Here is a 14,615-nt window from a genome sequence, read left to right as displayed (position 1 = left end):
ATTCAAAGAAAGAGGGTGACTGTGGTAGTGGTGATGACGACTCTTGTTCTCAGTCAAAACTCATTCCTTGTGTGCCAGGTGCCTTTCCTCTTGCTTGCTGTCCATTCCTTGTCAGCCCTGCCAAGGACCTCATTAGTAGATACATTATTAACATTTCTGTCTTATTGATGAGGAAAATGATACCCAAAGATATGCTCCCTGAGCTTGCACAGCTGGAAGATGGCCTGGCTCAGGCTCTTAACCTCTTAATAGAACAGAGGACATTCAGAGGGGCTACAGAGGAAGGGAGGAAAAGAGGACTCTCTGGGGGAGAACCCGGTGATCAGATGGGCATAGAGAGTGGGACAGAGCAGGGTATGAGAGGGTGTATGCAGAGTCACTCACAAAGGGATCAGCAAGGCTGGGGATGGGGGTGTTAGTGGGTTATTTTTATGATAAAGCCATGATGCAGGTGTGTCATGGTGAAGCGCTAGCTATTGGTTTAAAAATCATTCTCTTCTGTGCTTTTGAAGCAGCCAGGGTCATTGAATTTGCACAGCAAATAATCTATCCCCTTATTGATTGTATTCTAAAGAAAACTTTACCTCAGGATAATTATCATCCAAGAACCTGGGACTGGGTGCAAGCAAGCAAGGAAGGTTCTATAGCTCAGGTTCTCTGGAATGGGCTTATCAAAAGAAGTCACTGAATTGGGATGATTTAGCAACATTGCTGAGTTCAAGAGGCAAGATCTGCCCTTTGGAAAAGATTGAAGTCACTTTCAAATACTGCTCACCAATAAACTGATATCCAGCGTGGCCAACAGTTTACTTTGGGCAAACAGACACCATGTGACTGGGAGCTGGGCACAGTGATAAACACAGTTACGGTTTAATGGCTCGCTCAGAAAGAAGGCACAGGATTCCAGGCTGAGGATAGATGCCACAGTCCACGAGGCACAGATTGTGTCCAGCTCTTGTTTACAGAGATGAATGCAGATTCTCTTAGCCCAAGCCGAATTCTAGGCTAGCAGGAAATCCTCATTTACAGATAGGATCTGTTCATTTCACTAACTTCTTGTGCAGGATTAGACAAGTCACTGTGAAGCTGGAGTAATGAAAGCACTCTAATCTGTACCAGGCGCCTTCCAGACCCTTCCAGGCAGCCCTCTCCGTGATCGTGATCAGAGGGTGGGATAGGCTCGTGGAAAGGCATTCTGCCTTTGCACAGAGGGGAGATGACAGATCCACTTGTGAGGAAGGAACGCCTCGCAAGGACAGTAGACAGCACAGTTAAAGCATGAATCAGCATCAACCTGCAACAGGGCCGATTTGAGCCCTCCCACATACAAATTATTACTGCAGTTAAGGTCAGAACCCAATCAGCCAATGAAAGGGGCCAAATTAGTAGTAGAAAACATAAAAGGATTTATTCAATATAGTTATATTGGGAAGAAGAACAGAGATCCAGTGACCCTCTGTCTAGTATATTTTCAGTTCCAACAGGAGGGCTGGGTTTAGGTAGAAGGCCAGAGATGAGCATAACTGGACAGGCTGGTCAAGGTGTGGTCCCTCCCATCACTGGCCCGCCAGAGTCTCAGCTTCACTCTGTCCTGCAAGGGTAATCTGGCAAGTTGCAAGTCTTTTGCGGGGCAGACGAATTTCCCCTCTGGCTGGCCTAGGCCTCTAGCAGCATGAGATCCCCGAGGGGATTTCAATTTCTTGGGGTACAATGTTCCAACAGTCTGATAGCCAAGGGGAGGCCACATGTGTCTTTTCTATTAGAATATCCTCATTCCTGCCAGGCAAGAGGGTTACAAGATTTCACAGCCTTAGGATGGTATTTAAGGTCTCTGAGCCTGGGGCGCTGGAGTTTGAACCAGGTCTGTCTCAGACACATTCTCTTCATATTTGTTTAGCTTTAAGGACCCTCTAATATGGACAGCTATGGAGAAAAAAAAAACTAAAGGCGTGGTGACCATATTTCACTTCTAATGTATAAATATGCTTAGTGAGATAAGGGCCAGCCCCACCCCTGATTCTAGCTGTGTTTTTCTCTGCTTGCTCCAGTCACTGAACAAATAGGAAACTGCACACTAGGCTGAGGTCACAAGGAAGGGAGTGGAGAGTATAGTTTGCAGGCAGAGGACTGTTATGAATAGCTGGTATTTTTAGAGCGTTATCTTTCTTGTTCGTGATGGGGTTTGGTTTTTAGCCTAACGAAACATATATTTTCAAGGTCTGAGGGAAAGCTAAGAGATAGGAAGTTGATACCAAGAGTAGGGAGCAAGCTGAAGATTTCCCTCTGCCTGAGGGAAAGCAGCCGCAACCCCTTAGCTTCCTGCTAGGAGGCTTAGCTTGCAATGTGGTCTTGTTTCTGGGTTCCTCCATGACGCCGTTGCTTCTAGTCAGGTTAGGGGCACCAAGATGGCTGCAGAATCCATCCTATTAGGTTATTAGGTTGCTTCCTCTGAACTTGTGATCCTACTCATGCATTAGAGGGGCTCCAAGTGTGCCCACTCATCCTGAGGAGGTTTGCTACTGTGCCTGTTTTCATACTTTGCCACACAATGCTTGTACTTCCTGCTGTTTTGTGGCCTTCTCAGACCCTCTGCTTTCATTCTCTGCAAAAGACCTGGCCTTAGCGTTTCAGCTTCACCATTGGGATAGGAGGCAGCTTGCCTCTGTTCATCGGGACTCCATTCCACTGCCCTCCTCTTCTGCTATTTGTCCAGTTAAGGAGAGGTTTCTGTTGCCTTTTAAAGGTCTTGGTTCCTTCAGTCAACGGTGCTATCCCTTTGGCTATCTTCTCTCATCCCCTCTGGGTCCTTTGGTCAAGGTACCGTCCCTTGGCCATCTTCTCTCACTCTCTCTGCCAGGCCCTTTCTACCTGTTTTTGAATAGGCTTGCACCCTTGACCCATTTGTTCAGCCGAGCCGTCCTGTCAATGCACTCACTGCTCCCCTTCCCAGCCCAATCGTGGCTGTACTGTTCTCCCTTCCCTTTCCTTATTACCTCAAGGCTCCATGTGACCCTTGCATCATCAGACCCCACCAGGGACCCAGACTTTCGGAAAACGCAGAGAAGCACAATGAGCCCTCTCTCCCTGTTCTGTCTTTTTAGCCTCTTCCTCCTTCTTTCCTCCTCCTCCTCCTGAGAAGAGCTTGACAATAATGGGGAGTTGTCCTGAGATCTCTGCTCTTCTTTCCTCGTGTTCTTTTTTGAGGCCATCATCCATTCTTTATATTCTTTATATTGATATCAAGTGGTTATCTCTGCCTCCCTTGGATATCTCCAACTGTCTTCAGCATTTCTTCTCAGACACCTCATATGCATGGCAGTTTATTCTGCTCCAAACTTCACTCCTGCCATATTGATTGTTCTCAGCAGCTCAGGTTTACAGCACCCGTTGCGTCCCAAAGTCTTTCTAGCCTCTGTGCTCTGCCTTAGCTGTCTTTCCATACATAGCTCATCTTTGACACTGGGGCTTCAATATCAACACCTCAGAGAGGCCTTTTTTGACCATCCACTCTAAACACGCTCTCTCTTTTTCATTTTCTGTCACCGAATGGTTTCTTTCATAAATACTATAATTCATAATTAATATGATTACTTTTTCCTTCTACGAAACTCTACATTGGCGAAAATGGGGACCATCTTTTCCTCTTTCCAATTCCACATTGCCTTGTGCCTGTAGCGTTATCATACTCAATGCACAGTTGAAGGAATAGTTGAAAGTCACAGACATACAGAGACTACAGAAAGAAAGGATCTAGGGTACTTCAGTCTGCCTCCTTGTGGTAGTGTCCTGTTGCCTGTGACACTTGCCTTTCTACTCAGCACCTTCTGAAATAAGAATAAACTTGGATTTGGGGACATCCAGCAAAGGGAGCTGGTGTAGTGTCTGCCTCCTCAATGGTCTGGGGAAGATTCATGAAGTGCGTCTTTATAAAATCTTGTCTCAAGGTAGATGTTTTAAAACCCGAAAACCCGTGAAAGAGCCCAAGTTTCCTCTTTGAATCGGGAACCAGGCCAAAGATAGGGTTTTGTCTTCAGATGTTCAGTCTCTCCCTGCAGTGACGCCCTGTGCTTCCCTCCCCCTCGCTAGTGGAAAGACAAATGCAGAGGCTGATTGTGAAGCTTGTGCCCCCGCCTTGCTCCCAAGCTGCCCGGAGGACATGAGCCAGGAGACCAAGGCCAGGGCAGAGGAAGAAGTCTACAGCAAAGGGTGAGTCAGACCTCGCCACCCCGAAGGCACCTGGCAGGTCTTAGAAGTGAGCTTCCCACACCCTGGCTTGCTTCTGAGGAGTTTTGGGGAAGCAGTCAATGGGCCGAAAGCCTCTTTAAGTCAAGAAAGCAAGACACAGGACGTGCTTAGACAATGGCCGGCTTCAGCTAGACTCCTCTCTTTTTCAGGCATGCTGCCACTGCCTAGAAATGTCTACACATCAGCGGCCTGGGCTGGGTTTCCCTTGGTGCTGCCTGAGGCTTCCTGATGAATTGTCATGTTGCAGCCAGCAGTGCCCAGGGGCACCTTCAGCTGTGCTGCCTGCAATCGCCCTGCTGTTCCCTATAAGTCAGAGCTCCTCCTCTTGCCCTTGCCCGCCGTTTTCACCCCTGCCTATCTCTAAATGAGTGGCATTAGCAGCCAGTGCCAGCTCCCAGCCCCTGGGAGAGAACACTGAGCAGGGCCAAAGGCCCAGGACTCAAGATAGAGACTCACCTTTAACCTGGCCTGGCGCCCCATGACTCCTGAGGGAGGTTCAGCTGACCATGGGCACAGAACCCCGTGGTATCTGTGTGGCAGTCACTCAGTGGTGGGTGGGGTCATCTCAGCCAAACTAATAAAGTTAGCCGCCTGGCTGTCAGACAAGTGAGCAGATATGTTCAGGGAAATATTGATCTCGAGAGAAATCATGGGGGGCTTTTACAGGAGGGTCTTCTCAGAAAACACTGAAGCAAAGTCCATCCACTGGTTTTGTGAATATTTTCTGGGTACCTCCCTATGTCAAGGCCTGACATTTCTGAAAAATACCCCAGCATCCTGAGATGAGGTTCTCCCTAAAGCCGAAGCTTCTAGGTTCCACGGAAAATGCAATATTATCTTTGGGGAATGTTTTGTAGGATGGTGATCAGCAGTAGATCTTGTCCCACATTTTCCTCAGTCAGTTTGTCCCCCTGTCACATAAACAGGAAGGATGGCTGAGGAGTGAGGGCAAATGGTCCTGACATGAGCGGTGTTGGGGCTCAGCAGAGTTTCCCAGCTTTTTCCTGTTGAATGGAGCCACAGGAAGTGCGCAATGACTGGAAGTTCTTGAGTCCTCTCCCCCGTGTCTGGTCCTCCCTGACTCAGCTGTTCCCTTTTGCCCTCCAGATATCAGGAAGGGATAAAGAAGACGGAAGAACTTCAAGACCTGAAGGAGGAGGAAGAGCAGAAGACAGAGAGCCCCGAGGAACCAGCGGAGGTAGAAGAAACTGAGGAGGAAGAGAAGGAGCAGAGAAGCAGGTTGGAAACCTACACTTGGATACCAAATGGGTTTTAGGTCATTTACCTGTTGAATCGCACAGAACGGACGGAAATGCCCTTCCTGGATGGCAGTAGGTCTGGTGGCCAACAGAATTCAAGAAGGCACTGACTCCAGAAAAATTAAGTTAGAAATGACACATTACAAAAGCTGAGGCATCAGAGGTGGTCGTGGGCACGGCAGAAAGCCACTGATAGCTCTTAGGAGCCGAGAAAGGGAAAAGGACTTTTGGTGGACTCCCAGTCAAGCTGTGGTCAGCCCATTCCACAGCCACCACCATAGAAGAGTTCAGATAGAAAGGGGCTGACCTGAGTTCCTAGAGAGGGGCTCAGATGAAACCAAGAACAGTAGAGGGAAGCAGAAGGAACATGGAAGGCAGGGAACAAACTTAGCTCAGTGACCAAGTTCAATCTCTAATGCTGACCAAGCACTTGGTCATTTGCATGGTGTCTCCGCTTCAGGTTGGAAACAAACTCTTTTGTGTTTCAAGCTATCTTCTTCTAATGAGTGGAAGAGGAGAAGGAACACAGAAAGTCTGTATCCTATGACTTGGCCCACTATAGCCGAAGGTCTCACTTTACCACACAGAACAGTAAATTCAAAACCAAACAAAACTGGCACTAGGGATTGAACCCAGGACCTTGCAAATGGCAGACAAGCACCCTTCTACTAAGGTGCTTCTCCAGACCAAGAACAATAGAAATAGCCTTGTCTTGTTGCAGGGTATTCTGTGTAATAAGGTCACAATCCTATCCCACACAGGAATGTGTTTAAGGACAGAATCAACTATTCCTCAGAAGAGGCGTGCACTGCTTTGTCAATACAAGGACAGAGCAACACCCTAGATTTTCAAAAAAGCCCCAATTTCATGCATTATACCCAATTATCTCTATTAGTACATCAAAACTATAAGTCTTGTTTTTGTTTTGTTTTGTTTTTCCCCTCAATTTTAGTTATAGTAACCTTGGAATACTTCACCGAAATTTTCTTTTAGATACCCTCAACTATCCTGGGGTTCACAACATCTCCAGGCAACACCATTAGCTGTATGACCACCTGCCACTGATCCCAGACACAGTGTCTGTAGCTGAGTCTCCAGAACCTGCTCACATGTAATGAATAGGTAGTAAGTGAAGATTAGAGAGATGGTAACTCTACTTCTAAGCCTTAGATGCCATCAACGCAGCCCAGTGGTAGAAGAAGCAACCAGCAGGAGGGGGCTTGGCCTGCCTGGGTCAACCCCATTGCCAAGGGAAGAGCTTTCTCAGCATGCCAGGGAAAATGCTTCCTCCAGGTAAACATGCCCTCTCTGGTGAAAGAGCCTCAGGTTTAATCATGGAAGCACAACCTTGACTCCAAGCAATTGCATCCGGTCCTCCTTACATCTCACCTCCCTTTTGGGGGTCATCTGCATTTAATTTTCAGACCAGCAGGCTGCCTTTGCCAAATCCAAGCCTGCACAAAAGCCCTTCCTTTGGCACCTTGATTCATCTAAGTCAGGCTAGAATTTCTAACACTTCCACACACAGCAAGAGAACAAAAGAGAAATAAACAGAGAAAGCACATGACTATAAACAGTCTGGCTTACAAAGCCTTATCTAGCTAACTCCATCTCTGGCACTTGGCAGCTCCCTCCTGTCTCATGAAAGCCGGGGGAAGCAAGGTTTTGCCTGGGTCCTTTTCTGCCCACCTTGTGAGCAATTCTGGGCACTGGCCACTTGCAGCACCTGAGCCTTTAGAGGCCCCAGTGGGACCCCCATCCTTCACACCTGATTACAGCTGCTTTAGGTTCTGAGGAAACAGCATCCTCCGGTGACTGACACCGACCTGAGTAGTGCCCTCCAGAGGGTCCTCAGCCTTCAGCACAGGGGTACAACTTCACTTTTTTAGGCTCAGTCCATCTTCTCAGGACATTTATCATATAAACTGCACGTCTGCTGTCAGAAAGTTCTTCTCTCCCCCATAACCCCAGCCAGACTTGTCCCAAGAGCTGTCATGCTTAGTGCCAGATGATAGTCAGCCAACTATGGAGTCCCTTAGGACCAGAGTTGCCAGCAGGAGACTTCACTTGAACAGGACTCCCCTGTGGAATGTTGGCACCTCACTAGTAAGCAAAGTCTGAAGTTATCAGAAGTTCCATGGGCTGGAAAAATGGTTTAGTTACTAAGAACACTTGCTACACAACCACAAAGACTGGAGTTTGAATCCCAGCACTCATCACATCCAGTGAGCACTTCGTAACCCCAGCTCCTGGAAAGGCAGAGACAAGAGGATCGCAGCAGCTTGCTGGCTTCTAGCAAACTACCAGCATTAGCTTCAGGTTCAAGGAGGGACCCCTGCTCAAAAGCCCAGGAGAGGGGATCGAGGGGAGCATCCAATGCCCTCTTTCTGTGTTCATGTGCAGCCATGGGTGTATACACTTGCACATGTGCACACAGGTGCGCGCACACACGTGTTTACACACACACACACGCACACACACCACAGAGAGTGATTTTTATGTCTTGTTTCATACATTTTTGGAAACACTGGGGCTAGAGAGATGACCCGGTAATTGTTACTCTTACAGAGGACCTGGATTTAGTTCCCAGCATACACTTCATAGCTCACAAATATCCTAACTCCATTTCCAGGGGATCTGATGCCTTCCTCTGACCTTTATGGAAACCAGGCATGCACATGGAAATATATATATAGGTGCACATATATACGTTCAGGAAATATATATATATAGGTGCACATATATACGTTCAGGCAAAACACTCATACATACAAATTAAATAAACTAAAAAATAACCCCCAAAACAAAATAAAACAAAAAAATAAGTTAAAAAAATGTTACCTAAGTAAGCCCAGCAACTAGACCCTTATTTGTGTCTCAACATTGAACTCTAAGTCCTCAAAGTTTCTTCTTCTTTTATATGCAATGAAGCCATCTATTAGAAATATCGATCTCTGGAAGAACTTCAGGCAGAGCAACCCAGCACCTTCTTAACGTGGTCCGTGGCATTATGTAACACAACTGAGATTCACACTATGTCCTGTAAAACTGGCTCTTTTCTCTCACCACTGGCTCAGACGTACTCTATGGGTGTGAACGATAGTTAAGCAGGTCCAATACTACTTTGAAAACAGAAGGGTTAGCATCAAACATTGACCCAAAAGGAATTCTATTTCTAGCTTAATTTTGCTTCCAGTTTCTCTTTTAGGCCGAAAACCAGGTGACCACGTAGGGATCATGTACCCAGATCTTGACCACCTCTTTTGTAGACTGAGGATGGATGTAGGGGCTGGAAAGATGCCACTCTTACAGAGGACCTAAATTCACAACCTCCTATAATCCAGCTCCAGGGCACCTGATACCTCTGGCCGCCACAGACACATGCGCACTGGTGGGCATACTCCTCCATAAGTGTAACTAGAGAGTAAGTCTGTAAGTGTGGATTTGGAGTGGCCTTCTCACCACACCAGCAGCCTGTTTTGGAGCACAAGAGTATAGCTCAAAAAATGACTCTATTTTGGATTCCAATTATATCCCACTAGGATCTCAAGATGAATAGGGCTGGAAGGAAGGAAGCTTGCACTTCACACCTGTCCTTCCCAGCAGTCACATAAATAGTCAGTGATTTCTTGGAAGAAGCTGTCTGTAATTGTATAGCTGAAATTGCTGGTGGGGTTCCTGCACGGACACGAAACTAACTTCTGTCCGTCCCTGTGGCCATGGCACCCAAGGCAAGCACTTCAAGGACCGGGTCCCTTTCTTAGGAGGGCATTTGCTGAGGATTTTGCCCATGGCAAGCCATCTACTTCCCACCAGTTCTCTGATCAAGTTTCCATCTTGAGCCAGGGGCCTGAGCATCCCAGCGTGTTTGTGAGACATGTTTCCTTCAGGAAGCCCTCGGTGACTCTCCCCACCTCTATGGTGTAGTAACCCTCAGTCATCTTGCTTTGTAGGTCGTTGAGTTGGAATTGGACACAGGAGAAAAACATAGCTTGCGTTAAATGCACAGGACACCTCCGGAAACCTCTAGGATGGGACTCCGATCAAATGTCCTTTTACTAAACTGAAAAGAGAGAGCATGGGCTGAGAGGAAGTTGGGAAACAAGCAAGGGGGAACATGATTAAAGTAGAGGGGACAGATGCAGACAAAGAGGAAGACACAGAGAGAACAGTTTGGAGAGAGTGGGGAAAGAGAAGGAGGGACAAAGTGGAGGATGGGCATAATGAAGTTGACAGACATCAGCAATAGCCTCTCAGAGTATGGACCAGTGGCACCAGACCCACCCGGGGATTCTTAGGTCATTGCTGGGATTCTCATTCAGAAGACCAGGGATATTTTGGATATGAGCTGCCAGGCGATTTTCTGTGTAGCCGAGCTTAAGAACCTTTGCCTTAGACAGCATAGAAGGTATCCCCAGACAGGGAAGTATGGGTCTGGGCATTGGATATGTGCTCAATATACTAATCTCTTTATTCTATTGACAGCAAACTTGAAGAACTGGTCCATTTCCTACAAGTCATGTATCCCAAGTTGTGTCAACACTGGCAAGTGATCTGGATGATGGCCGCGGTGATGCTGGTCTTGAGTATTGTGCTTGGGCTCTACAACTCCTATAACTCGTGTACAGAGCAGACCGAGGGGCCCCCTGGGAGATCCACCTGCTCCGCGGCCCAGCGGGACTCATGGTGGAGCTCAGGACTCCAGCAAGAGCAGCCAGCGGAGCAGTAGGGCCTCAGACTCCTTAGCCATACCCTCCTCTAGAGCATTCACCCCACACCCTGCCCCCGTGGACAGTGTGCCAGGCCCAGGTGTGCCATATGGCCACCCATCCCATCGGGGAACAAGGAGGCTTTCTCTTCCCCCTCGTCACCTCCGTGGAAGCTACTCACACACCATAAGCTGATGTTTTGAAGGGATCAGCAAAACTTCTCTGGGAAAGCATCTGGTAGACAAAAAGTGACCTTCACGAAAGACTCTGACACAAGGGAAGAGCCCTGCCCCTGACCCAGAGGGCTGAGAGAACTGAAGGCCCTTCATTCAGGGGACAGCGAGAAGCCTGCTCTCTCTTTTCCTCCCTATGTTTCAGAATCAGGAAGAGTTGCAGTTAATGGCCAGTACTGACCATAAGGATCAGACCTGAGACTTGGAGTCACAGCGTGGATATCTTCCCACTTCATTTGCCACGACCACTCTTTAGCCTTCTCTCTCTCCTTCAGAATCACCATTTCTTGTCAGAGCATGGGAAAAGCTTCCTCAGAAAAGTACACAGGCTAAAAGTAGCCCCATGCTCGAAAGGAAGCAGGAAGATGTGAGTTCATATATAACGTATCTTTATGCATCCGGACTGTACACACAACATGTTTGTGCACAGACACCCACTCTCTGGAAGTGTGCTCTGCTCAGTGGCAGCCATGTTGTGCCAAGCAATTGGTTTTCACTGGGTATGGAACAGTAGTCACCAGGCATCGATACAGGGAGCCCTCCACACACTCTGAAGATGTTTGAAAGCCCTAAGAAATCACGTCTGCATTGCACGTCCAGTACCAGTTTGGAGCTGCTCTTCTGCACGGTCTGTTCCCTGGTTGTGCAGTGCCTTTGAAAGTGATCCTACATAGCTAACCCACCCCTTGGGTAAGAAAAGGTGTGCCTTCCACTCCGGACTCTCACTCTGCCTTGCACCTCAGGGCTGCCGTTCTCACGGTGTTTCCTGCCCAAATGTGTCCTTGGGAAGACCCGCTCAGCATCAAACTGAAGGAGCGCACCCCACCTCCAGCACGCGTCCTCCCCCTGTTCAGCTCATTTGGCTCTCATCAGTTAGAGATAGGACTTCTGTGGTGGTTGCTGTTCATTGTTTTTGTTGCTAACACTCATGTAGACCTTTATTGTGAGTCAAAACTGTCTCAGTGTTATATACGTAGCAATTCATTTAGTCCTCAGGAAAAACAAAATCTGAAATGGTGGTTTCTCTTTCTCTGTTTATAAAAGGAAACAGAAGCATAACTGATGCAAGAATACACACATACACACAAACATACACACACACATACATACACACACACACACTGATACAACTCGTCAAGCTTATATAGCTAGTAAGTAAGTCATTTAAACTAGAGTGGTCTGGCTCCAGGGCTGTACCCCTGACCCTTCTCCTATGGTCTCTCAGCTCGGTGCCTTTCAGTCTGATCCCACCCCTGCCCCAGCTGGCCCTTCTGCTTCAAACCTGCCATGGTTCCCAAATGAAATTGCTTCTCCAGCTGTAGGTCAACTCATGAGCATCTCTCCTGCCCTTGTCCTCTTCTCGCCACTCTTGAGGACCAGTCACAAACACTACCCCTCCATACAGGCCTCAGTGACTGCCTTCCACGTTCTCACCCTGCCCAGCATCCTGGGGGCATCCCACTTAGTGCTTCCGGCACTGGTGAAATTTCAACCCTTGACCTGTATCTACGGTCTAGCTTATTTATACATCTGCCTCGCCGGGCGATGGTGGCGCACGCCTTTAATCCCAGCACTCGGGAGGCAGAGGCAGGCGGATCTCTGTGAGTTCGAGACCAGCCTGGTCTACAAGAGCTAGTTCCAGGACAGGCTCCAAAACCACAGAGAAACCCTGTCTCGAAAAAACAAAAAAAAAACAACAAAAAAAAAAAAAAAAAACAAAACATCTGCCTCCCTGGACATTTTCCCTCAAATATTATGCCTTACCATCTCTTGGGTAGAAACCTAACATGGCAAACACTTTGGAGGGAATCATTTCAATGTTGGTTGAAAGAATAAGTGAGCATTGAAGGTGGAGAGCAACCTAGAACATGAGGTTTCTCAGTACCACAACCCTCAGGACCTTCCTGTCTTCATGAGAAACCTGTCATGATTGATTCCTAATCTCAGCTGGTTTTTATCTTTCTCTGTTTACTCTGAGAGAACAAGAATGGAACCAGACTACAGTACCCTTTTCCCAAGTTCAAGATTCCATGCAATCACTCCTTTTAGACAGACATGCCTGTCCTCTACCAATCCCGACTAGGTCTCACTTTAAAATGCTGCTTTTGAAGGGACGTCCTTTGTGGTGGATGGAAATGGCAGAGTGGGGAACCTGGATGTGCTGTTAAAGGTAATGAGATTCAGAGCGAGGCAGTGGGGTTTTGCAGGCATAGGTAGATTGTTTACCTGGTGTCTTCCATAGAACAAATACAGCCAAAGGAGATTGAGTTACTAAGCACTGTATAGCCAAAGACAGGGTGTAGATGGAACACAGAGAGAGCAGCTGCTAGGATTCTAGGGGGTCAACGTCTACTCTCAGTCCACCCCCACACCAAAAGAAGGCCCAACTTGAGCGAGCCCTTTGTCCTTTGGGCCACAAATTCCCATCCTGTTCTAGGTGAGACAGAGTCAAGGGGAGCATCTGCAAATTGCTTCAGCATCATCGCTGGCCTCTGAAGCCTGCAGGAGCCTGGGCCCTAGACCAGCAACCACACTACTCCAGCTGTGAGGACAGCTGAGGAAAAGAACATCTCCAAAGAGCATAGCCATACTTAGAACAGCGTGGCTGAAAACACCCTCGCTGGGCCACCTTTTCAAGAAAACGGGGATAACTTGAAGCAGGTACAGCTGCTGCCACACACGGCCAGTGACACGGAAGCCAGCCTTATGTTTCCTGACATCACAGTAAAATGAAATAAAAGTTTCCATTCAAGATGCCTCTGAAACAGGACATTTCTGCTTAGCTTCCAGCGTCTGGTTGCCAGCCTTCTGCTGCAGAGGAATGTGTTTGCGGCACCACTGATGTCACTTCCTAAAGGACCTTCACTTTCTAGCCACCTTGAAGTCTGTCTCCTTTGCACAGCCTGGAAGAGGGAACAGCAAGGGGGACGCTGGACCTATGTCACCGGCTGTCAGTCCTTCACGTTAAGCCCCGCACAGGTAGGTGTGCTAGTGCTGAACTTAGAATGTCACGTAGCTGAGTTTGAAAATAAACGCACATTTCCAAACCTTTGGCAGAAGTCAGACGCCTCTTTGTTATATGGAGCTGAAGCCTAATCTTTCTCCAGTGCTGGATTAGATCCCCCAGAGAACTGGAGAATCAGGGTCTAATCTGTAAAGATGGGATCTCTCTCCAAAGATGTCTGTGACTTTTACCGTTGCTAAAATACCCTGGCAAAAACAACCTCACGGGGGAAGGGTTTGCTTTGGCTCACAGTTAAGGGTACAGCCTGTTATGGTGGGGAATTCTTGGCAGCAGGAGCTAGAGGCAGCTGGTCACCTGCAGCTCAGCCAGAAACCAGAGTGGTGAATGTGCACCGCTCACTTTCTCCTTCTCATATAATCCAGGATCCCTTCTAGGGAATGGTGCCCCCACGGCAGGCAGGCCTTCCCACCACAATTAGCCCAGTCACCCACTATAGGCATACTCAGAAGCTCAGCTCCTAGAATCTAGGACCTACATGATTCTAGCTTTGATAAAATTGACAATGGCCATCCTCCAGCTTTTGGATATGAGATACGACTCTTGTTCATATGTTATGTTTTATGGGACTGTCAGCCTTAAGATAGAATCTCCAGTTTTTCCTTGTAGCAATCAGTTCTCTCTTTCCACCCTATAGGTCTTGGGGACTGAACGAGGTCATTAGCCTTAGGGAGTCATACCTTTTCCACTGAGTCACCTCAACCGAACCTAGACCCTGGTTCTCTTTTGTTTGTTTTGAAGTTGATTCTCACTTGTAGTCCAGGCTGGCTTTGAACTTGTGATCCTCCTGCCTTCACCCTGTTAGTGTAGGTGTGTCCCCACCACGTTCAGCTTCAGAAAAGCTTCATTTGGTTCACGATGCTGGAGTTCAAGCCCATGGTGCCTTTGCCAGCTCATTTCTGACAAGGAGCTCCCAGTGAGGGGCAAACGGTTGTGACGGGTGTGGACGCTGGAGCGAGTGGCCATGTGTCAGAAAACCAGAACCAGAGCTCTTCCCGCTGTCTTCTGAAGAGGCAAGCAGGTCTCTCTTTCCCTGCTCTCTCTTCTCTCTCCCTTTCATTTCCTAACTCCCTTTATTTCAATAAAACTTCCCACGTAAGCTCTGTCTGTATGGCGTATTAGTCTTTCGCCCACTGTGAGGCCTCTG

The 14,615-nt window shown here is 47.8% G+C and overlaps 1 protein-coding gene across 4 annotated transcripts in view; it reads left to right on the top strand.

Annotated features, from left to right (window-relative positions):
• The window catches only part of Irag1 (inositol 1,4,5-triphosphate receptor associated 1), a 110,487-nt gene extending 98,513 nt beyond the window's left edge, over positions 1 to 11,974 (top strand). For all 4 annotated transcript variants that reach the window (XM_075971895.1, XM_075971896.1, XM_075971897.1 and 1 more), the window contains 3 exons: positions 4,087 to 4,206; positions 5,353 to 5,484; positions 9,990 to 11,974. In XM_075971895.1, coding sequence (XP_075828010.1) covers positions 4,087 to 4,206; positions 5,353 to 5,484; positions 9,990 to 10,233 — 496 coding nt within the window. In that variant the 3' untranslated portion in view covers positions 10,234 to 11,974. The remainder of the gene's footprint in view (positions 1 to 4,086; positions 4,207 to 5,352; positions 5,485 to 9,989) is intronic.
• Positions 11,975 to 14,615: the final 2,641 nt, after the last annotated feature.

Source organism: Microtus pennsylvanicus, chromosome 5, assembly GCF_037038515.1.
Source record: "Microtus pennsylvanicus isolate mMicPen1 chromosome 5, mMicPen1.hap1, whole genome shotgun sequence".
In the NCBI taxonomy this organism is placed as follows: Eukaryota; Metazoa; Chordata; class Mammalia; order Rodentia; family Cricetidae; genus Microtus; species Microtus pennsylvanicus.
Note: the sequence above shows the minus strand (reverse complement) of the source record. Positions and strands in the feature narration are given on the sequence as shown.